Genomic DNA, 21,806 nt, shown 5'->3' on the forward strand with positions numbered 1-21,806 from the left:
GGTTACTTCCGGCGGAAATACATCAATCACAAAACCGTTTAACGAAGACAATACATTAAGACTTATATTGGCTTGATTGTTAATTTTAAGGAAAAATAGTAAAATAATAAATAAAAATAAAATGTTTTAAGACTTTTAATTTGTTTTATTTTTGTCTTGCATTACACACCGATTACAACCCAGTGGCGGTAATGTATTTATTCTTTGGTTAGCTAACCGTCAACAAACAAAACGAAGAAGAAACGGGTTATGACGTATATACGTCACGGCGACTGTAGCCTGATTGGTTCCACTTGATTTGAGGGTGACAATTTTCTTCCTCATTGTCACGTTGAATGTCGGTTTTTTTACACACAAACAATTTTACTTTTCTGGTTACGATATTTCCCCCAACAAACAGAAACATCGTCAGAAGCACACGCGTTTCCCAAAGCGATGGACATCAATATATCTCTTTATTCCAAGCTTTCCTCCATCATGGAGACGATGGCCGAGTCCGCCATGGCCGAGCTGTGCAAAGCGGTGGATGAGGACACGGTGGAGCTTCGCTTGGAGCTGTCACGGCTCAAGACACTCAACTCGGCGCTCACAGAAAAAGTTGACACTCTAGAGTGCGAGTTAACGGCGGCCAAGAGCGACCTGACCGGGCTTTCCCGGAGTCACCGTACCGTCGCCATCCAGACAGATGATGACGCTAACGGTAAATAATTACTCGTTTGTTTACATGTACGCTCTCTGTATTGAATGGGATTGGAAGGAAGGGCACCCACGATTTTATATAACAACGAATAGCATAACCCTTTTTAATTAGATACTTGTACTCCATTGAAGTATTTGCAACAGCAGATTTCCGCTAGATACGAGTGCTTTTTGCGATAAACGTACAATACGACAAATTATATTCCCCCAGGATATCTGCAATATAGTGTATTCCGTCTTTGTTTTTCATTGTGGATATAAAAACGTTTGTTTAATCCATAACATTTGTCGCAAGTGTTTGACTATTATTTCTGTGTGCTCCCCCCCCCCCCCCCCCAAGATTCTGCATCTCCTGTCATTGAGGGTGTCTTTGGACAAGACTGGTGCCTTAATTTGTGGAAAGACAAATTCCGCGCTGGTCAAAAGATTGATGCTCAGCAAATAGATGGTGTAAGTTCCGAATTCTATGTGTCTATTATACTCTCTATTCATGCATTAAGTGTTTGTTTTTTCCCTTCTGCAGAGTATGATAACTTCAATGCCTCTGGATTGTTTCTCTCAGGGCAAAGCGCAGGATTTGGAGAAAGGCGCAGAGTTTTTTAGTTTTGAATCTTTCTCGGAGGCCATTGAAAGATGGCAGAGGTCCAATTTTGTTGAACTTTACAAACGTAGCTCCAGGACTGTAGAGAATGCCAAAAAGCGTGCAAGGAAAAAATCATACAGTCATAATTTAGTGTTCGCTGAGCTGGATTTTGCTTGTGCCCATGGCAGCAAAGGGTAAGTTTGTACATTATCAACCACTGAGGTAAGACCGCATAACAAATCAGATGAATTTGTTTTGCTCTTTAGATCTATTAAACTAGAAACATGGTGTTACTTGCCAATATCTTCTTAATTTACATTCATCCCTAGCCCTGATTTGAAACGTTGTCCATTCACCATCAAAGTGAGAGTTACACCTGATGGAAGGAGGCTTTACATAAAAGACATCAGTCCTGCAAATTGCCACAATCATGAAGTCTTCCAGGTAAAGCAATTAGCCATGTTTTAAGGGAATAAATGTTGACCTGTTCAGACAGATTCAGACATTTTATGTACAATGAAAGTATTGACAGTTTAACATGATGGGCCGTGAGGGTGTGAGATTTTTAAAAATGTGCCACGGTACCCACAATGCAGATGGAGAACTTGGCTTTTATGAAGTAAAATGGAGTGCATGCAATTAAATGACAGTACATAATCGGGTGTAACAGAATTCAGAGTTCAATAAAGAAAAATAATCATAATAATAATAATACATTTAATTTCTAAGCGCTTTTCCAAACTCTCAAGGACACTTTACAGTCACGGGAATAAATGCCATTTTAAATTCTACTCATTTCTTTTCACAGCTTGCGATGACTGAGCCCGAATTGGAGAATTCCGATGTGATTCAAGTCAAAGTAGAAGATTATTTGGAGGGCGCTGCTGGCAGCTTCTTCCAGGAAACACCCAGTCAAGAAAGTAAGTGAATTCACTCTCTTGAAAGGCAACCGTGAAGAACGATATTTAACTTTTAACTAGACTTGTTTGAAATGAGCGACATCCTATGCGATGCTGAAGACCTCAATGGGTATGTTCTTACTGTTCTTATAGTGTGTGGTGTATTTGATGAGCAACTCAGCACACCTCACCCCCCCAAAAAAAAAGATTTTCACAGACAAAAACTCACCTTGAACGTTGCCTCTCAGAGCTTGGTTCAAGTGGATCATTACATTAGTAACATGTACACTGGATTTGAATATACACACCCCTTTTCAAATTGTAAGTTTTTATTATATATAAAAATGAGGATACCGCATTTTCCGGTGTATAAGGAGCACCGGAGTATAAGGCACACCTTCAATGAATGATGTATTTTCAAACTTTTTTTCCATATATAAGGCACTCCTTAAATTAATTAAAAAAGTTTTCCTAATATAATATATACAAGTTTTCTAAATATAAGGCACACAACAAAAAAAACACTCAAAAATTGTGGTTTGTATTCATTACAAGCAGCCTCGATACATATCATATTTTCCGGCGTATAAGATGCACCGGATTATAAGGCGCACCCCAAATGAATGGTGTATTTTCAAACTTTTTTCCCATATATAAGGCGCGCCTTTAATGAATGAAAAAAGTATTCCAAGTATAATATATAAATTATTTATTTTCCTTTCGGCTTTTCCCTTCAAGGGGTCGCCACAGCAAATCAGTGTCCTCCATCTTTCGAGGTTTGATCCGCATGTTTGTTTTGGCCAAGCGTTTACGTCGGATGACCTTCCTGACACAACCCTCTGTATTTATCCGGGCTTGGGACCGACACAAGAAGACTTATGTCCCTTTGTGGCTACAGAACAAGCAACTCGCTCAGTAAAAAGCTCCCAAACACAAAATGGTCATCGGCAAAGCAACCTTCAAAAAAACAAAAACTATAATATATGAATACTGAATATAAAAGTTTTCCAAATATAAGACACCCCACATTATAAGGCGCTACATTAGAGGCGTAGGTTACGCACTACTTCTTCTACGGGGACGGGGGTTCGTGGTCGGTGGCTCCTGACAGTAGTAGCGAGAGCTGTTGTGTCGCAATATTACTTTACATATAACGTGTACCTGCGTATAAGGCGGAGGGTTATCTTTTGAAGAAAATTAAGGCTTTTGGGTGCGCCTTATAAACCACAAAATACAGTAAAATAGAGAATTTTAAAGTATGATCCCCACACAGTTAAATTGATAAAAATGAAATATTTTCTTGAACCAATGAAAATTAACAACTGAGATAATGTGGTTGCTAAAGTGTGACCGGTAACAGGGTAAAAAAATGCATCCCATTCCCCCCGAATAAATTTCAGCTGTTCTGTTTGCACTTTTGAAACGTGCAGCTGTGCCTTTTACTTTCGAATTACTGTTTCCGTCAAGCCATTCAGGCATCTTTCTGTCATGTTTCAACAGACAACGAAGAAATCCTCTCGGAGGAAGTGGAACACATGCCAGCATGGCCAGTGGACATCTCAACGGACGCAGACAGTAAGAATACATTTTATGATAACAATGGGACTGGAGAGCAAGTCATTCAATCAAGTGACAATCCCGAGGACGGATGTTACGAATACATTGTCGAAGACGGTCAAAGCAAATTAACAGTGCAAACAAGTTCAAGCAGCAATGGGAACAAATATATTTGTTTACGATGTAACATTGTATTCTACAACCCCAAAACTCTGATGGTACACCAAAGAGCCCACCAGCCCTACTGGTGCAACATGTGCAAGGAGCAATTTGAGACCAAAGCCAAGTTAAAGCACCACAAATGCGAACAAGCCCCGAATAAATGCCGCCTGTGCGGGAAACTTTGGGCCAGCCAGTCGGCCCTCCAGACCCACATGGTGGTGCACACGGGGGAGAAACGTTTCGTGTGTCGCTTTTGCGGGCAGAGGTTCGCCCAGAAGGGCAGCATGAGGAATCACCACATCCGTACGCACATCCGCTGCGGGGAATGCGGAATGAAGTTTGAGGCGAAGGCGCAACTCCTACGTCATTTGCAGAAACATAAGAGGCGCCCCATTTGAAGGAGATTTATGAACATTTGCTCTACATTTGTATAGAAGCTGAGTAGCGAGCACATCCGCCTTAGCGTTTTGTGGCTAGAGGCCTACATATGCCGCAAGCTGATGGCTATTATTATATCTGTTAGCTGTCTGGCTAGATGGCTAGCTATCTAGCTAGCTACGTATCTATTAGCTTTAGGGCTGTCTATCGAGCTAGCTATTAGCTATCTATTAGATAGCTAGTTGAGTGCGGCTGGCGCGTGCGTCTGCCACTGCTCACCCACAGAAAAAAACTTATCCTGTGACTGTAAAGTGACCTTGAGAGCTTTGAAAGGCGCTTAGAAATCAAATGTATTATTATTATTATTATTGTGTGTCAAATACAGTGATACCTCGGTTTACGAAACCCTTGGCTTACAAACTTTTCAGTTTACGAACGTTAAATTTATAAAAATTTAACCTTGGCAAACGAACTATTTTTCGGGATACACACGGAGCTGCCACAATGAGTGTCGATCGCGAAAGAGCCCGTTTTTCTAACAATAAAATGACAGCCAATTGTTTTTGTCCTCTATTCCCCGCCCCCAGTCTTCGGTTAAAGCCACGTGATTGGTCAAGAACGCAGCAGTGAGTGGGGGGTGTTAAACATTCAAGAAACAGGCAGATGACAGAGTTATAAAATTGATAGAAAACAGTGAAATTTGGACTCATTTCAACTTTGATAGTTCAAAGATAGAGTGTAGATTGCAAGGTTAAAATATCCCATCAATCAGGCTCCACAAACAACCCGCACAACCCATCTGTACACTTGATGCAAAAAGCTATCAACCCAGCTAAACAGAACACAATTGATGAGGAACTGGATAAAATGATCACAGAGAAAGCACCTCCAAGGGATCATTCCTCAAGATGGTGAAAGAAGATTACGTTCCTCATCAAGTGTTTAATGCTGATGAAAGCGGCCACTCCATTCCATCAAGCTATCAACGACCATCACAAAGGTAAATAACATGACTTTATTATACTGTAGTTTATTTCTTTAATTATAATACTATAGCACATTTATTATAGATAAAATAAGGTGTATTTTGTGTAGTTTTAAGGCTTAGAAAATTATGTTTTATGGGGACCTGGGAACGGATTATTCTCATTGTAATTGTTTCCTATGGGAAAAATAATTTTGGGGATAAACACTTTTAGCCTTACACACTCTGGCTAGGAACCAATTAAGTTCGTAAGCCAAGGTATCACTGTATTATTATTATCGTTATTATTATTGTGTGTCAAATACAAGTTTTCTCCCCTGACTTGAACATAAGTTAATTGGCAACAAGATGGCGCTCAAGCGCTACTTTTTCTTTTGACAAAAGCTTCTTCTGTGGCCATCTTGTAGCAAATTAAAATGTGCACAAACTAGTACTGTATATTTTTTTCCTCAGTGACTGGTGAATCGATGAATAGCGTTCAGTGAAAACTGTAAATTTCCAAAATCTGCTGCAGGAAGCTTGTACTAATGTTGAAGTCCCGTTGAGACATTACAGGATAAAAGAATGACAGATTTCTACAGTGGTGTAAAAAACGGGTGAAAAGTGAGCTGTTCTCGCATATATAAAATCACATCTATCTTAAGTGGCTTTGTTTACAGATTTAAAATTGTAATTGACTACTTTTCTTCTTCACGATAAGTCATCAGCCTTCATTAGATAGTCAAGAAGTTTATTAAATAAAACATCCGTCAAAAATACCATCCGAGTGTGCTTTGTTCTGAATTCAAGAATGCACCTTGAACCCAACTCCAATGAACATTTGTACATACTTTTAACATTTGGAGTCGGGAGGGCTTTGTTAGGGCATGCAAGGAACACGCAAATCTATCATTTCTTTTGGCAAACACAACAAGCAAAATGGAAACCTTTACAGCGGGGGAGTTTTCAAGGTAACAAACAGGCTTTCTTTTCTTCATATAGTGTAATTTGTCTTTTCTGACATCTATTGGACACGTTTTAGCATGTTGATCAAACAAAAATAGTCCCTGGGACCTTGAATATTTCTTGAGAGGTGCTGCGCATACCACTAAATGTGATACTTTAGTTTATTCACTTGTTCAATTCTGAAATTAGAACTCATTTAGTCCCTTCATTTTACAGAATTAATTTTTTTACACACAATGTATATTGTCATCAAATCATTGGGAAAAAGTGTTCTGATATCTTCAGATTGTGAGTTTGTTGGTGTGTTCATTAAATAATACATAAATATCATCAACCATGTAGAGTGAATGCAAACAACCCAAGTTTCACTTTGTGAATTTAACTACCGTCTTCTATTTTGAGATACACCCGTATCTCCATTTTACCCGTGTACTTTTTTCTGGTTTATTATTTCAACACGTTCAACCACTGTTGTGATATAAATCATTTTGATGACGGAGTAACGATTGCAAATCAGGGCTGCGTGTCGTTACATTCCACCCACAAAGAAAACACCAATACAAGCAATAAAAGGGAGGGAAAACAACAATCACCCATATTTTCAAACTCTTTAAAATCGATAGCGTTCTTCACATAGTTTTTGAAATGAAAGGGCACACTGTGTACTTATTGTGTTTTTGTTGTTGAAAAAGTTCTCCATTGACTGTTATGATGAGGTAGTTTAAGGTGTACGCTACACATCGGCACATTAAACAGATTGTTCCAACTTTTACTAGAGAAAACCGTTGATTCCCGGCCTTATGCACAGCAAACATGACAACATGCAATGCGAATGAGGTCAGCGTTTGAATGAGGTATTCACACCAACTGCCATAAAACATAAATGCAACGCAGAACTGCAAGGTCTAAGATGACAGCGATGCGTCCCGCGTGAATTTTTCTCACACATTCCCCCCAAAAAATCCGACTCAAAGTCAAACAAATGGAGTCAACATTTTCTTCACAATACGTTCCATGCGCCCCCACCATTCCAAACACGGCCTTCTGATTAATTTTGCGTTTTTGGCATGTGAATTTTAAGCAGAAAAATACACCCACTTTTTTTTTATCTATTTCAGAGGGCGGCCATTTTGCCACTGGCTGACTGAAATTGACATCACAGTGCCAAATGGCTTATCAGAATCAGAATACCTTTGGCTTAGGTAACAACTTTACACTGTTTTGAAAGGCGCTTAGAAGTTGAATGTATTATTATTATTATTATTATTATTATTATTATTATTATTATTATTATTATCTGAGTTTGGTTATGTGACCCCTTCGGCACGGTGATGTCATTCTCAGTGGACAGCGAGTGGCAGTACTCCACAAAATGGCCGCCCCCTGCAAACGCAATAAAACAAACATTTCTGACTTGACTTCCCCTTTAGAGCATAAAACGTTTGCTTTAAAAAAAAAAAAAAAACAACACTTTCTCCACCCTTTTCTTTCCTGGCATTTAAACTGTCTCTCACACTTTGTTTAACACTAAGTGAATTAAATATAAAGGAGTATTAGGTCTACACTGCAAACACTAAAAAACATAATCCAATGATGAGCCTCACTGACTCCACCTGCGTCAGTTTTGAGGTTATTTATTTGACCCAACTCTGAGTCATTTATTTAATTCCAAAAAGGTTGGGTTGCAAGATTTTGGGGTAATTTATTTGACAAACAATTGTTGTCTTATTCATTTGACCCAATGTTTTAGTTTTGCGGAATAACCCAAAAAGTTGGATGAAATTAACCCAGCAGACTGTCGCTCCCTTTTTTTTGACTCACAATTGGGTTATATTCAACCCAACTGTTTTCAGGGGAATAAATAGTACATTTCTGAGAATCAAATAACACGCTGCCACTTGGGATAGCCCAATGCGCACCTCCTATTTAGATGGTCTTCATGTGTGTGAAACACTGATGATGGTTCAAGCCGTACTTGTACGCGTAACATTTCCCGCAGTCCACGCAGCTGTACGGCTTCTCGCCCGTGTGTGTTCGAAAGTGAATGTTCAGCGAGCTCTTCTGGGAGAAACTGCGTCCGCAGTTGGGGCAGCTGTATGGCTTTTCTCCAGAGTGCACACGCTGGTGAAGCTTCAGGTATGTCTTCTGAGCGAAGCGTTTGCCACACACCGTGCAGCTGAAGGGCTTCTCGCCAGAGTGCCGTCTCACATGCACTTTCAGGCTGCTCAGGTAGTTGAATACTTTGCCGCAGAAGAGACATTGGAAGTGCTTTCTGGGTCTCATGGGTTTGGCAGGAAGGAGAGCAAGCTGTTTGCCGGCGGCCCCGTGGATGTTGCTGGCGTAGTCTACAAAGTCGGCAGCGGTGGCGGCCGACGCAGGAGCACCCGTGGCGTCCAGGAGCGTGCTCATTGTGGCGTCTTCGATCAGCTTGTCCATGATGTTGGGCTGCGTGCGGTGGGCTTGGCTGTCAGGCATCAATGGAAAGCTGTTCAGAACCTCAGAGTGGAGCTGGAGTTCGTTTACAGAGCGGTGGAGCTCAGCGTCCAGCAGCCCGACTTCTGCATGATACACAAATTATTACCTCCATGGAATACTCAGGTTAGTAGTTGTTGGGGGTATACACATACCAATAATCAAACCACTTTTTAGTATTTTTACTTCTGTGTGATCAAGGTCAGTAAAGAGTAAATTACCAGATGCCACATGACACTAAAATACGATCCTGTGTGATAATCCTGTTGCACAGCGTGTGTCTGGGGCGATTTTACTGAACACAACCAGCTAAATATCTTGCTAGCTATCTATTAGCTATCGCGCTAGCTTTTGATCTATTTGAGTTATCCCGCGTTGACTGAACGCTGGTGCGTGTGGCTGCCGCTGCTCACCCACAGACAAAAACTGACTGTAAAGTGACCTTGAGAGTTTTGAAAGCCGCTTAGAAATCAAATGTATTATCATTATTAAGCCTTATTGACTCTCTCAAAATGATTTTCCTGAGAGATGATCATGTCATGTTGGGTGTGTTAAAAAATTATTCTTAACTCCTTTGGATAAAAATAAACAAATGGACAATCGCCAGACATTTTGACCAGAGGTCACCAACCTTTTTGATACTGAAAGCTAACCCAATGGTCATATGGTATTAATAATAATAAATAATAATACATTCCTTTCATAGCTTTTCTGCTGTGAAATGTACATTTCGCCACTGCGAGACTAAGGAAGGCAAATGCAATCCAATTAGCATTTATAAGTGCCTTAAAAACTCTCAATTTCACTTTACAGTCACAGGATATGTTTTTATGTGGGTGAGCAGTGGCAGCTACACGCGCCAGCATTCACTCAACCCGGAAGTAACTCAAATAGATAAAAAGCTAGCTGATAGATAGCTAATAGAGCTAGATAGCTAATAGATAGTCAGCTCGATAGCCAGCAAGATAGCAAATAGATATATAGCTAAGTAGCTAGCTAGATATCTGGAGAGCTGGATAGATAAATAAAAATAAGTGAAGAGAGAAAAAAAGAAATAAGAATAGTCATTGGTGTGCTAAAAAGATTTTCCCTCAATTCTGTCCAATCAAAATCAAGAACAGCGTGATTATGTAGCATATGTCTACAATAACAATACAGAGTGAGTATCCTGTGGTGTGCAATGCTGTTTCGGTCATTTGGCGTATACCATGCACACAATGTAGGTTGTCAGAACACACAAGCCAGATTTTCCCTCATTTGTTTTGTGGTGAGACTTGACATTTTAAAATGTACCAAATATCTAAGTGTGCACCCCACTTTACTTTGAAAATGATTACCTTTTCTGTTATCAGTCAACTGCATCTGCTGCCCGAGTGGAAGATCGTCATACATTTCCTCCTTGATGAAGATGAGGTTGGGTTCGGCATCGATGATATCTAACTCCTGTCAAAATGATATCAATATCTTCCAAAAAGAGCTAAATGTGACAAGCGTTTTCATAGCACCGCACGGATTTACCTGTGTTCCCATGCTTGGCATAGCAATGGGTTCGGCTGCCTCTTTCCTTTGAATGGAGGGTCTTTTATCTTCCCTCCATAGATCCATGCACCAATCCTTCCCAAATACACCATCGATGGCGGGAGCGGGTGTTTGCTGCTGCTGGTGGTGATCTGCATAAATCAAGGTATGAATGAAAATTATGTCTAAATTTGTTTACAATCTGGATCTGATTAAAATGGATGGATAAAAGTGAAGAGCATCTGAATCTACCTTTCACATATTAATTCTTACTCCCGCATTGACTAATATGGATCGGTTCAAAACAAAATCTGGATCAGATCTGGATTAAAATTGCTGTAGAATTGCTTCCAAATTGAGATCTTCAGCGCTTTTGCGATGCATTTGGGAGAATAAAGACTGGAGATGGTCCTTCTTGTTTAGGTCGTTCAAGTATTTTATTTATTATAGTACCTATGCTTGTCTCTGACTGTAAAGTGTCCTTAAGAGCTTTGAAAGGTGCTTAAAATGTAATTTATTATTATTATTATTATTATTTTTTTTTTTTTTTGTAGACCTGATAATTATAAACTGCTTCCAGGGGTGGTAATTATTTGTTTTTTAATTATTATTATTAATCCTCTTATTATTATCATAATTAAAACCGTTTCTATTTGTATGACATCGTTCATATGTCCCTAAAATTTTCCTTAAAGCGCCCTTGAAACGTGCTCCATTTTTAAAGCCCGACTCACCAGTTTTATGTCCATCCTGACCTTCGGAACTCCTTCGCGCGATGTTGTTGACGTGGCCCGGGTAGTAGTGAGCCTCCCGGGCGGCCCTGAGCTGCAGCTCCAAAGAATAGCATCTCTTCTTCAGGGCCTCGTTCTCGCTCTTGTGCAAGGAGATCTCGCCGAGGAGCACCGACGAGCACTCGTCCGCCAGGTTTCCGATTTCCATTAGGGCCGTCTTCGTCAGCTTATCCAGGATGGCCGCCAGCTGCATTCGGAAGCTTCTGTTGGTGGTGTTGCACATCATCTCGACGGTTTGCCCTCACCACGTCCGGCATGTATTGGACAAAACGAGATCTGCGACCGAATCGTGTTGGACTAAGGCTAGCTGCGAGTTGCTGTTTCGCGGTGCATTGTGGGATGTGGTCATGCCCTTTTCCCAGCTGTAAGTGAACGCAGCACGAGATATGGGCTTTGAGCTATTTTGATCGCGTGAGAAGCGTTTAAATCATTTGTCTTTCGAGTATAAAACATGTATAAATGTTTTAATAATTATTGAAACAATTATTTGGTTCACGTTGCAGTTATTCTCAAAATTTGCCAGTTCATTTTGTGTATTTTAATGTTCCACGCATTTTATGTAACAAGAATACGAAGTCAGACGCCTTTGACAGTAATTATCCATATTATACATTATATAACAAGGGGTCAGGGGTTGGTTAAACCGGGGCTATTGGAGACAGCAACGCATCCATAACCAAAAGTGTATTCCAAATTTGGCATATAGGCATTTCAAATTGAAGATGACCCAATGTGCTCCAGTACTGTAATTCGAAAAGAATTTAACACACCAAAAAGCAAAGTAAAGAAACAAATAGTGGCTAACTAAAATAGCAGGACATGAAGATGGTTTTACAAAAATCGATTAGAATTGACTAATTTAATGTACAGTGAGACCTCAACTTATGAACTTAATTGGTTCCCAGACAGAGTGTGTAAGGTGAAAAGTGTGTATCTCAAAAAATAATTTCCCATAGGAAACCATTAAAATGGGAATAATCCTTTCCCGGGTTTCCATAAAATATACTTTTCAACTAAATAAGCCTTAACTACACACAACTTACCTTATTCTATGTATAATAAATGTGTTATTGTATTGTAATGAAAGAAATACACTGCGTTGTATCATAAAGTCACTTTATTTACATTTGTGATGGTCATTGATGGAATGGCGTTGGAGGTCGAAGGTCAAAGGGAATTGCTGTTTGGAAAGAGGCACATTACATGAGGACTGTAATTACATAAATAAACTGTGCTGTAAAATAAAGTTTTATTTACCTTTTTGATGGTCGTTGATGGCTTATGGAAGGAGAGTCACCTTCCATCAGGACTGTTGGTAACTTAACCTCTGGTGCTGTTTGGTCGTATGCTTCCGCCGAAGATCACTCCGCCAGCCGTGGTGGGTGTGTATTATGAAAATAGTGCTTATTATAAGGTTTAATTTTCAGAAATTTGACGTTTGTAAGATGAAAAGTTTGTAAGATAAGGTGTTTGCAAGTTGAGGTCTCACTGTACTGTATTTTAAGCATTAAACAGCATTCTTACAAGCTGCCACGTGTCTTCATACGGTCTGTTATAATTATTAAATAAATATGAAAGTCAAAATTATAAGCAGTGATCAACATTACAATAACATTCGTCCATCCATTTGTTTATCTTCACAAGGGTTGCGGGCATACAGGAGCCGATCCCAGCTGTCTTCGGTCAACAGGCAGAGGACACCCTGAGCTTGATGTCAACCGATCGGATGACACATATGAACAACCATTCAAGTTTACATTCACACGTAAGAATAATTTGGAGTGTTCTTTTAACCTGCCATGGATGTTTTGGGAAGAAGGAAGGGGGGGGGGGACTGGAGGACCGGGAGAAAACCCACACAAGCACAGGGAGAACATGCAAAATCCACCCAGGAAGGCTGTAAATGTAATTGAACACTGAACCTCTGCACTGTGAGGCGGATGTGCTCACCAGTCGATCGCGGTGCCGCTTTTACAATAATATGTCACTAATCAGTATTGACAGACCAAAAAAATCTAAAGGATGCATCAATTTTAAATCTGATGTTCTTTTTTTATTATTTTTCTTGAGTTGAGAGCTAGAACAGCAATTTGTGAACAACTCTTTCAAAAAAAATTCTACTTGAAGCTGTTAATTACCACTCGAACATTAAGAGAATTCCACAGTTGTATTTAATCCAAATACATAATTTATTCTTTATGCTAACTAAAGCACAATGCATAATGCCATGAACAGCCTGATGAAACTATCATCTAGAAGTAATTATAGCTCTACACAATATTAAAAGGCAGAAAGAAAAAAATAGCAATTACGTATCTGGCATATGTATTCTTTATCCTCTACAAAGTGTCCAATGATACCAAAGCTTAGTGAGTCATTTAGTTGTGAAATTCTTCACACATTAGGACAATTTGGCACTGGAATGGTGCCAAATTAGTGGCGTTTGAAAATTCCTTTACCGTTTGACAAATACAACTTATTTATTGAAGGAGGAAAGTTTTGATTTTCAATTATGGTCACTGAATAAATTGAACTCATAAATCAAGGCACTACTGTATTTTCATTTCATTAAAAATTGGCGCTTTGCTAAACTGGGCTTTGAAGTCAACACATTCTAGATAAAATGAATAGAACAATTTCAATTAGAGGTGCCCCAATTTACAGAAAATTAATCAATACATATTTTGATCATTATTTCGCCATTTCGGCACCTCGTTTAGTTTAAAACTTCTCATTTCAATTTCTCAACAGTCAATATTCTTTATAAAATTTGACTGATCGTCTTTTAATAATAATACATTTTATTTCTAAGCGCCTTTCAAAACTCTCAAGGACACTTTACAATCACAGGATATTTTTTTCTTTGTGTTCTGGTTGGTATTCTTTCAAACCCAGACATTTAAAAACTGCTTTTGCTTCAGGAAACACCAATCAACATTTTTTTGCTCAAGTCAGACCGAATATTCGATCAGTTGGTTTACGGAGACAATTTTAGAGAGACAAAATCACCAGTTTTGCAAGGCAGTGGGGGTGCTGTTGCAAAATGACATTCAAACATTAAAATATGTCCTTGTTTTAAAAATATCACTATTTTCAAATACAATACATATCTCTACTGTTGTAAGCAATAAGACAGACCCCCATTTTTTCTTACTCAATATGTATTTTTTTAAACAATCATCAGTTTAATGAATTATCCGCATTTTATCCTTCCAAATATCATAACCGACTTTCAAAAATGTATTTTAGACAGGCCCAAATTGTGAACTTAATCCTAATTTATGATCATGCATTTGCGCATTCTCAATTTTGAATGTCTTGTTTCCATTATTCATTTATAATGGTTTACTTATATTTATTCATTTATTTCAAGATAACATTTGTTAAATTAAGCATTTTAATTCTGATGACGCTACTATTATGGACAACTGGCTGAGCAAGTTCCATGTGACTGGCCAGTGTTGGATGAGGCTTTGTTGGGGAACGACTCACTTAATGCGAGCGAACTACCACCGCAGAGTTCCGTATTGGGCTCAAAGTGCATCATTTGGTGCTTTTTCATATTGGAGTTCTTTGTGAAACCCTTTCCGCAATGCTTGCACACATAAGGCTTTTCTCCCGTGTGTGTGCGCTTGTGCATGTCCAGGGTGCACTTCTGGATGAAACCCTTACCGCAAACGGGACAGCGGTACGGCTTCTCCCCGGTGTGTGTGCGCTGGTGCGTGTACAAGTGGCCCTGTTGGGCATAACGTTTCCCGCACAGGGTGCATCGGAAAGGCTTTTCTCCCGTGTGACTCCTCCGGTGGATTTCAAGCTGGCTGTGGCAGCGGAAGATTTTCCCGCACTGCAAGCAGCTGACCTGCTTAGAGGCGGCGGCGGTCCTCAGTTGGTGTATCTTGGTGCTCCTGAGCGAGCTTTGGGCTGTTGCGTTAGCAGGCAAGCTTTTGCCGGCCTCGTGGCTGACGTGCAGTGGTGTGTTGCACTGAGCTTGCCTCCTGTTGGGTGTTGTGATGCAGTCGAGGGACACAGGGAGATGGCTTTCCAAGACAGGTTTTGGGTGCCTTCTCACTTCTGGACTCTTCTGGGTGTCTGTTGGCAGGGAATATGTTTTAAAAGTGGTTCAATAAAATTTTTAAATTTTATAGCTACATAAAATAAGGCTAAAAACACCAGACAAAGGTTGAGCAATGGAAAAGATACACTTGAAAAAAATACATATATTTCAACTTGTCAATCATGAAAATATAATGTTTGCTACTATTTTAAGAAAAGAAAACAGAAATATTTTACAATCAACCAAACATTTAATAATATTGCTTGAAAAGTACAACAAATTTTAAGACTTTGTTAGTAACTTCAAATATGGACATCTAACCTATGGGTTGACAAAATCTGCTATGAACAAAGTCAAATTACAAACTATCGTAATTTTCACCTTTTCAACGTAGAACTGGAAATGCTTGGGAGTATTACTCACAAAAAGGACTTTAGTTTTCTTTTCGATTTCATACTTTTTGTTGCTTTTTCTTGGGAAGATGACATTTCATGACAATGATAAAAACAATGCTAACCCTTAAAGGACAACCGACATCACTTTTTTGTTTCCTAACTGACATCAGACAAACGTTTTATAGCATCTAAAATAGCCAAAACACGCAGTATAATATTTTTATTCAAATGCAAAACGGCAATAAAAATGACTTAAAGTGTCCAAAATCTGCAAAAAAATGAGCTGCGATTTGGGCATTTTCAGAAAGTCCCGCCCCCAGTTCGTGACGTCACGCCAAGACATCTTGCATTGCTGGAGAATCAAAACAATGGCTTCAGATTCGGACAATATGCTTTCTTGTTACACATCCAGTTATGAATATGATTCAAATAGTTCTGAAGAGGAAAGCATGAATGTTTGCAATCGATTAAAGAAGTACTTGCGTATCAATTCGAGCCATCAGACCTTCAATACATACGCATACATGTTTGCAATCGATTAAAGAATGTATTCCGTGCCATTTTGAGGCAACATTGGGGGGGAAGTGTCTCACCAAAAAAGAGGCAGAAAATGGCCACCAAACTCCTGTGAGGAATTAATCAGCCCATTTCCACAGGCTGATAAATTCCTTATATGGAGCTTGGATGCCCTCTTCTGGCTCTTTCTGATGCAACACAAGGTTTTCAGACCAAACAAGCATTGATGTGATGGAAGGACTGCTACAATGTGTCCTTTTTTTTGGTCAGGGGCGTTCCTTCAGTGACATCACGTCCGGACTCGTCACCAACTCAAAAACAAAACTTCCGGAATATTCAGCACGAGTCTTAAAACGTAAAATATAGCTATATGCGGTGGAATCTTTGTAAAATACGCTCAGTAGAAGTCATTTGAAGCCATTTTACAAATTATGGACACAACTTGTACGGAGACGTCGGTTGTCCTTTAATTCTCAATTCCAGGAAAGACCCATAGCATAGAACCATGTGCAATTCATCTAAAGGCACTGTGCTGATCGCAGTTCTAAATTTAGATATGATCCTTGGCGATATAGTGTTTTGAATGAACGTTGGGTATTTACTATTTTGATGATTTTTGACTTATTGTTCTTATTGGGAAGCAGAGTTTTCATGAATAAACTGTAACCCGGAATGGAATCATGAAATGCGTACTCATTACGGCAAAACCGGAGTAGTTGGCAGGTATAGATCTGGGTTCGATTGAAAGAATCTGACAGTCAAAACACTTCAATGAATAGACCAGCCTTAAATACAAGATGCGGTTCCATACTCACTGCTTTCACTTGTTCTTTCTTTTTCAGCCTCTCTGTTGTACACCTCTGTCGGCTCCTCTTTTATCACAGGATCTGGATGCTCAGTTGGTAAGTGAAGCGGCTGATGAAGTAAACGGTAAAATTATTCTACGGCACAATACAGCACAGTAACCACTGAAAATACAAACCTGAACTGTGGTATGCTGCACATCTTGGACTGAACTGTTCGTCTGGGGTGAGGAGCTGATGTTGTCCCATGTCAACTCACTAGAGTGCAACCGGTTTAGAATCAGTACCTTGGCAGCCATGGTTAATCATCACTGGTATCTCCAGCCTGTGTGTCGACTCGGCGAATGCTAAAATGAAAGAAAAACAAGCCTACCTTTTGGAGACAGGTCTTGTCTGATCAGGCTCCTGCACAGCGATTTCCAAGCCTTCCCTGGCGTCCTGCGGCCTGACCCGCTGCGCCATGTGGAGCAAAGTCTCCATCAGGCTCAGCTTCTCGGTTAGAGATGCGATTTCGTTCCGGCCGCGGGTGATCTCGATTTTCAGCATTTTCGACTCAATCTCCACTAGCTTGCCGATTTCTGTCACGGTCGCTTTGCACAACGAGTCCATGATGGTCACGAGCTGTGTCTGGAAGCAGAAAGTCGTCATATTGTTTGAATTCCGGACTTTAACGCGAGAGAAGTCGTGCGCCTGGAAACAGCATAAGCCTTTGTTTCTTCTTTGCACCCCAAAACTTCACTCTAGCACACCGAGACCGGAAGTACGGCTGTCATCTTATGGCGTCATGCGGAAGTGCGCCTTTCAACTCTTTAATGTCTTTCAATTCCTTGATGTCCTTGATGTCTTTCAAGTGAGCCTGACTCATTCCCACGCAGGCCAAGGGTATATAAGTAGCCAGCGTGGGACAGAGAGATTGGGCGAACCACGGGGCAGAATCATCTCGGACTCACAGACCCAAAGAGACTTGCACAGACCCGCTCAGGCGCCCGGCTCACGCCGGGCGTCGGACGGACATCACGGCTCGACTTGCTCGACTCCACGCAACGATCAAGCTCGGTGAAGCTCTGCGCGTCACCTGCCTGGGAGATCTGACAACGAACCTACTTACAAATAAAGAGAACCATCAAACTCTTTAACCTTGCGGCTAGAAAACGTTTGCTGAAAATGAATAACTTTTACACAATCACACACAATGTCAGGTCTTTTTTACACTAAACTTCGATTTAAATAAGTAAGTAAATATCTCAATAACAACGCTGGTACCACAATGCAGACTTCTAATAACAATCTGATTGGCTACTGAAGGTTTAGCAATCAAAACTTAATTTTCGTGCAGTATTTGCCCTCATTCACGTCATTTACATGTTTAATACTATTTCTCAGCAAGTTCATTAGTTGCATCTTTTAATACCCGAAGATGAGTTTAAATCGGGTGTCTGGATCAGAGACTACATTTACCACAATGCATTACGGTGATTGGCAATTGAAATTCGTCCTTAAAATCCTCTTCGTGTTTATGGAATTGTTACTTTTTTGTCTGATTAAATACAAATATTAATCATAAAAGTGATTTTGTATGGTTTTAATGACAGACAATAATGACCATAATGCACCGCGGTCCAAATATGACGCCTGATTGGCTGTAAAGTCGCCACAGGAAGTGATTTACCGTCGCCGACTGAAATTCTCCGGTTTTACATTTGTCTAGACTGTACCTTTTTAGTAAGTAAAGTTACTGTCGTTTTAACACTAGACAAAATAGTTTAATCAAATTTCCTTCGCCTTTCTTAATAATTGAACTGTCCCAATCGCTTTCTGTAAAGGTGGAGTTAATTTGGAAACGTTCTAAGTCAACGTGAGTTTATGTAGCACACCTGTTGTGTTGTGCTTTTGATTATGTGAAACGCCTTGACTTGAATTGGGCATCAAGTGTGTTGTAAAAAGAAAATAAAAATGCTGAAACTGGCATTTGCTGCAGTAAAATGTCATCATGACGTCTTGACAAACAACGATTGCTCAAAAAAGAAACATTGCACAATTTCCTCTCTGCCCTCACTCAGACAATATGGCAGGCAGAAGAGTTGTGGTGTTCCCCACCTCGGTAGAACTTGGTCCGGCGCTGGTCCACTTGGTGACCTCTCGGGCTGAGCAGGCGGTCAACTCCCGGGGCAGGTTCACCATGGGCCTCTCTGGAGGAAGTCTGGTGACCATGCTCGGCAAGGAATTGCTCGCTGTGCCAGGCCTGGACTGCAGCAAGTGGGTGGTGGGCTTCTGCGATGAGAGGGTGGTGCCATTTGACAGCCCTGACAGCACCTGTGGCCTCTACAAGGTATGGTATGTATTTTCTTGATTGTATCTGGAGTAAAAATCTTTCTTGTTTTTATTGTTCCTAGAAACATTTATTTTCAAAAATCAACATTCCAGAGGACGCAATCTTGGCCATTGACTTCTCACTCGCAGTGAGCGACTGTGCTGAGGATTACTCCCGAAAACTGAGAAAGGTTTAACATCCTTTCAAAATAATACATACATGATATGATTTTGTTTAACTATTTTATACGGCTTTGTGTTTTATGTCCAATCAGGCTTTCCCCGATGATGACATTCCCGTTTTTGACTTGCTCTTGCTGGGCATGGGGCCGGATGGACACACATGCTCTCTTTTTCCAGAACACCCTCTTTTAGAGGTGAAGGCTACACTCTGTTTTTCATTTTTATGCAGGCTGCTCCGGATCCAGACCTCTACAAAAAGGCTCAAGAACCAATTTAGTATTGAATTATCCCCCTCCAAAATATTATCTCCATCACATAAGATTGCGTGTACATATTTAGGTCGTTTTCATTTTTAACTAATTCACTGCCAGACGATGTGCAAAAATGTGTCCACTCCAGGGCCAGGGTTTTTTTTTTGTCACTGGGAGGAATTTTTTTCCCATTATTTCAGGGCCGGCCCGGTTACTATCTATGATTGTAATTTGAATTTATTTTAAAAAAGATAAGAAAAATAATTTCTGATTTGAAAATAAGTGATTTTAACTTATTCACTGCCAGACGTGCAAAAATGTGTCCACTCCAGTGGCAGGGTTTTTGTCATTTTCATTCAAATTCCAGGACCCATAGTATATTGCGTTTAAGGACTACATAAACATTCAATACAGTGTTAGAAACCTTAGACTCTCCACGTCATACTTTTCAATACCCGAATAAATTTGGGAATCACAGCGAATGTGTTTACTATTAAATGAGTATAAAGATACATTTCCCCGAATTGATAACACTTAATACATATTTATAAAATTAGAAATTTGTACCATCTGTGTTACTCAATATACTATATATGTTATTTTTATTTGTATTTGCTCCCACCCTGTGACCAGGAGAGCCAGAAGATCGTGGCTCCCATTAGCGACTCTCCTAAGCCACCACCAGAACGTGTGACCATGACATTTCCGGTTGTGAACGCTGCCCGCTGTGCTACTTTTGTGTCCACCGGGGCTAGCAAAGCACCTGTTTTGAAGGTAAGTCATTTGACATACAATACAATACATATTGATTTATATAGCACTTTAATTCATCTATATATGTATGTATTTGTATATTGATTTATTATATATTATTCTATTAATATAGCGACATACTACGGTGCTCTCGAAAATGGACTTGTATCATTCCTTCCATGACCAAAATGATGTTTCTTTAGTTCGCATTTGAGCTTTTGACTCCTTCTCCTGTCCAATAAATAGCTATAAGTACATTGGCGACAATGGCTGTCCCTGCTCACACGCCAGGTCATTACTGCATACCTGCCAACTACTCCGGTTTTGCCGTAATGAGTACGGTTTTCATGATCCCATTCCGGGTTACGGTTTATTAATTAAAATTACAGTTTTCAAAAAAGACAAGAAGTCAAAAATGGTCAAAATAGTAAATACTCAACATTCATTCAAAACACGAGATTGCTATGTATTGTATCTAAATTCATAATAATAATACATTATATTTTAAGTGCCTTTCAAACCTCTCATGGACACTTTACAGTCACAGACAAGCATAGGTACTATAATAAATAAAATACAATCACAAAATAGAATACGATAAATGAAATACAAGTATAAATAGAAACAAGAGAAAGAGCTACACAGAAAATGTAATTTTAAATAGGTGAGTTTTGAAATGGTATTTGAAGGTAGAGACGGGTGGGGGGGTACTTTTCAAACAGATTGATTATTAAATATTTTGTTGATTGTAAAATACTTGTGTTTTGTTTTCTTAAAATAGTAGCAAACATTGTACAGTATTTTCATGATTGACAAGATGAAATATGGCTATTTTTTACATCTTTGACATTGATCAACATTTGTATGTTTTTTTTTTACTCATTTTAAGTAGCTGTAATGTTAAAAATTGTTTTGGCTTTAGCGGACCGACGATCTATAAAGAGTAACAAGAGTCATCTAATAAACACAGTCCACATTGCACTTTTTCTTTGGCTTTTGCATGACGCTATACTGATTATTTCCCTGCAGGAGGTTCTGGAGGGACGAGAGGGTCCGCCATTTCCGGCAGCCCGTGTCCACCCGACTAATGGGGAGCTGCTGTGGCTAATTGACGAGCCCGCAGCCGCTGCTTTAACGATGAAGGTGGAGAGGCTTGGTTCTGGTGCCAAACTTTAGCGCTTTCTGATGATAAAATAGCTGGAAGGAATCCTTTTTTTTTTTCATTCCCAGTGATTTATTTCTCTAGACCAAATGCAGAAGGAAAGGAGGAGCTGTGTGTTATTACCACTGAATAGATGCACATACATGTTTGTCTATGCTCAGAAGCTTGGAAGAGTCTAAGCGTTTAGATTTATTTTTGTGATCATTCAACCTACAAAAATACAGTTTGGTTTTTCAAGACAATAGTAACGCTGTTCTGATTCTTGCTTGCTTTCACAGGAACACCTGCACCATGCGGTGAGATCAATCCACACACACCGCTGGTTCAAATTCGTATTCTAACTGTTAAATAACAATTTGTCTATAGTACGCAGTGTGCAACAAACTTTCA

General features: G+C 39.7%; 4 protein-coding genes and 1 long non-coding RNA gene across 7 annotated transcripts; 3 read left to right on the forward strand and 2 right to left on the reverse strand.

Moving 5' to 3' along the window:
- The first annotated feature begins 274 nt into the window (after positions 1-274).
- LOC148885494 (uncharacterized) lies at positions 275-8,636 on the forward strand. 2 transcript variants are annotated; one of them, XR_016118151.1, is made up of 8 exons: positions 275-700; positions 1,040-1,149; positions 1,223-1,476; positions 1,612-1,726; positions 2,091-2,202; positions 3,682-6,213; positions 8,208-8,344; positions 8,503-8,636. XR_016118151.1 is itself a non-coding variant. In XM_089019527.1 (6 exons), the coding sequence occupies exons 1-6, from the start codon at positions 436-438 to the stop codon at positions 4,296-4,298; spliced, it is 1,473 nt and encodes a 490-aa protein (XP_088875653.1). In that variant the 5' UTR covers positions 275-435; the 3' UTR covers positions 4,299-8,104. The 2 variants fall into 2 exon arrangements, 1 of the variants encoding a protein (XP_088875653.1); XM_089019527.1 differs by lacking the exons at positions 8,208-8,344; positions 8,503-8,636 and having other exon boundaries at positions 3,682-8,104.
- LOC148885495 (uncharacterized) lies at positions 6,356-11,332 on the reverse strand. Its single transcript, XM_089019528.1, has 4 exons — positions 10,933-11,332; positions 10,199-10,350; positions 10,018-10,123; positions 6,356-8,766 (listed from the first exon to the last, which is right to left on the reverse strand). The coding sequence occupies exons 1-4, from the start codon at positions 11,213-11,215 to the stop codon at positions 8,135-8,137; spliced, it is 1,173 nt and encodes a 390-aa protein (XP_088875654.1). The 5' UTR covers positions 11,216-11,332; the 3' UTR covers positions 6,356-8,134.
- On the forward strand, positions 8,668-16,929 carry LOC148885496 (uncharacterized). The gene is made up of 5 exons (XR_016118152.1): positions 8,668-8,806; positions 10,033-10,093; positions 10,280-10,364; positions 12,634-12,754; positions 16,797-16,929. It is a non-coding gene; the product is annotated as an uncharacterized LOC148885496 (long non-coding RNA).
- On the reverse strand, positions 12,816-17,619 carry LOC148885497 (uncharacterized). Its single transcript, XM_089019529.1, has 4 exons — positions 17,131-17,619; positions 16,937-17,015; positions 16,770-16,869; positions 12,816-15,078 (listed from the first exon to the last, which is right to left on the reverse strand). The coding sequence occupies exons 1-4, from the start codon at positions 17,403-17,405 to the stop codon at positions 14,408-14,410; spliced, it is 1,125 nt and encodes a 374-aa protein (XP_088875655.1). The 5' UTR covers positions 17,406-17,619; the 3' UTR covers positions 12,816-14,407.
- A 771-nt stretch (positions 17,620-18,390) lies between these two features.
- pgls (6-phosphogluconolactonase) lies at positions 18,391-21,664 on the forward strand. Of its 2 annotated transcripts, none has more exons than XM_089019530.1 (6): positions 18,391-18,479; positions 18,818-19,086; positions 19,151-19,258; positions 19,343-19,444; positions 20,135-20,275; positions 21,284-21,664. In XM_089019530.1, the coding sequence occupies exons 2-6, from the start codon at positions 18,823-18,825 to the stop codon at positions 21,428-21,430; spliced, it is 762 nt and encodes a 253-aa protein (XP_088875656.1). In that variant the 5' UTR covers positions 18,391-18,479; positions 18,818-18,822; the 3' UTR covers positions 21,431-21,664. The 2 variants fall into 2 exon arrangements, with proteins under 2 accessions (XP_088875656.1, XP_088875658.1); XM_089019532.1 differs by lacking the exon at positions 18,391-18,479 and adding an exon at positions 18,575-18,612.
- The last annotated feature ends 142 nt before the right edge of the window (positions 21,665-21,806 follow it).

Source organism: Hippocampus bargibanti, linkage group LG17 (genome assembly GCF_051943395.1).
Source record: "Hippocampus bargibanti isolate YZ-2025 linkage group LG17, ASM5194339v1, whole genome shotgun sequence".
Classification (NCBI taxonomy): domain Eukaryota; kingdom Metazoa; phylum Chordata; class Actinopteri; order Syngnathiformes; family Syngnathidae; genus Hippocampus; species Hippocampus bargibanti.

What these genes read in the sequence shown, in the direction of transcription:
- LOC148885494 (XM_089019527.1), top strand. Translation starts at nt 436, where the DNA reads ATGGACATCAATATATCTCTTTATTCCAAGCTTTCCTCCATCATGGAG. An exon ending in TGTGCCCATGGCAGCAAAGG is followed by an intron (nt 1,477 to 1,611) that starts GTAAGTTTGTAC and finishes ATTCATCCCTAG; the next exon opens with CCCTGATTTGAAACGTTGTC. An exon ending in GGAAACACCCAGTCAAGAAA is followed by an intron (nt 2,203 to 3,681) that starts GTAAGTGAATTC and finishes ATGTTTCAACAG; the next exon opens with ACAACGAAGAAATCCTCTCG.
- LOC148885495 (XM_089019528.1), bottom strand. Translation starts at nt 11,215, where the DNA reads ATGATGTGCAACACCACCAACAGAAGCTTCCGAATGCAGCTGGCGGCC. An exon ending in TCAGGATGGACATAAAACTG is followed by an intron (nt 10,351 to 10,932) that starts GTGAGTCGGGCT and finishes TGATTTATGCAG; the next exon opens with ATCACCACCAGCAGCAGCAA. An exon ending in TGCCAAGCATGGGAACACAG is followed by an intron (nt 10,124 to 10,198) that starts GTAAATCCGTGC and finishes TCATTTTGACAG; the next exon opens with GAGTTAGATATCATCGATGC.
- LOC148885497 (XM_089019529.1), bottom strand. Translation starts at nt 17,405, where the DNA reads ATGACGACTTTCTGCTTCCAGACACAGCTCGTGACCATCATGGACTCG. An exon ending in ACAAGACCTGTCTCCAAAAG is followed by an intron (nt 17,016 to 17,130) that starts GTAGGCTTGTTT and finishes GTTGCACTCTAG; the next exon opens with TGAGTTGACATGGGACAACA. An exon ending in AGAAAGAACAAGTGAAAGCA is followed by an intron (nt 15,079 to 16,769) that starts GTGAGTATGGAA and finishes CCCTGCCAACAG; the next exon opens with ACACCCAGAAGAGTCCAGAA.
- pgls (XM_089019530.1), top strand. Translation starts at nt 18,823, where the DNA reads ATGGCAGGCAGAAGAGTTGTGGTGTTCCCCACCTCGGTAGAACTTGGT. An exon ending in ACTCCCGAAAACTGAGAAAG is followed by an intron (nt 19,259 to 19,342) that starts GTTTAACATCCT and finishes ATGTCCAATCAG; the next exon opens with GCTTTCCCCGATGATGACAT. An exon ending in GCAAAGCACCTGTTTTGAAG is followed by an intron (nt 20,276 to 21,283) that starts GTAAGTCATTTG and finishes ATTTCCCTGCAG; the next exon opens with GAGGTTCTGGAGGGACGAGA.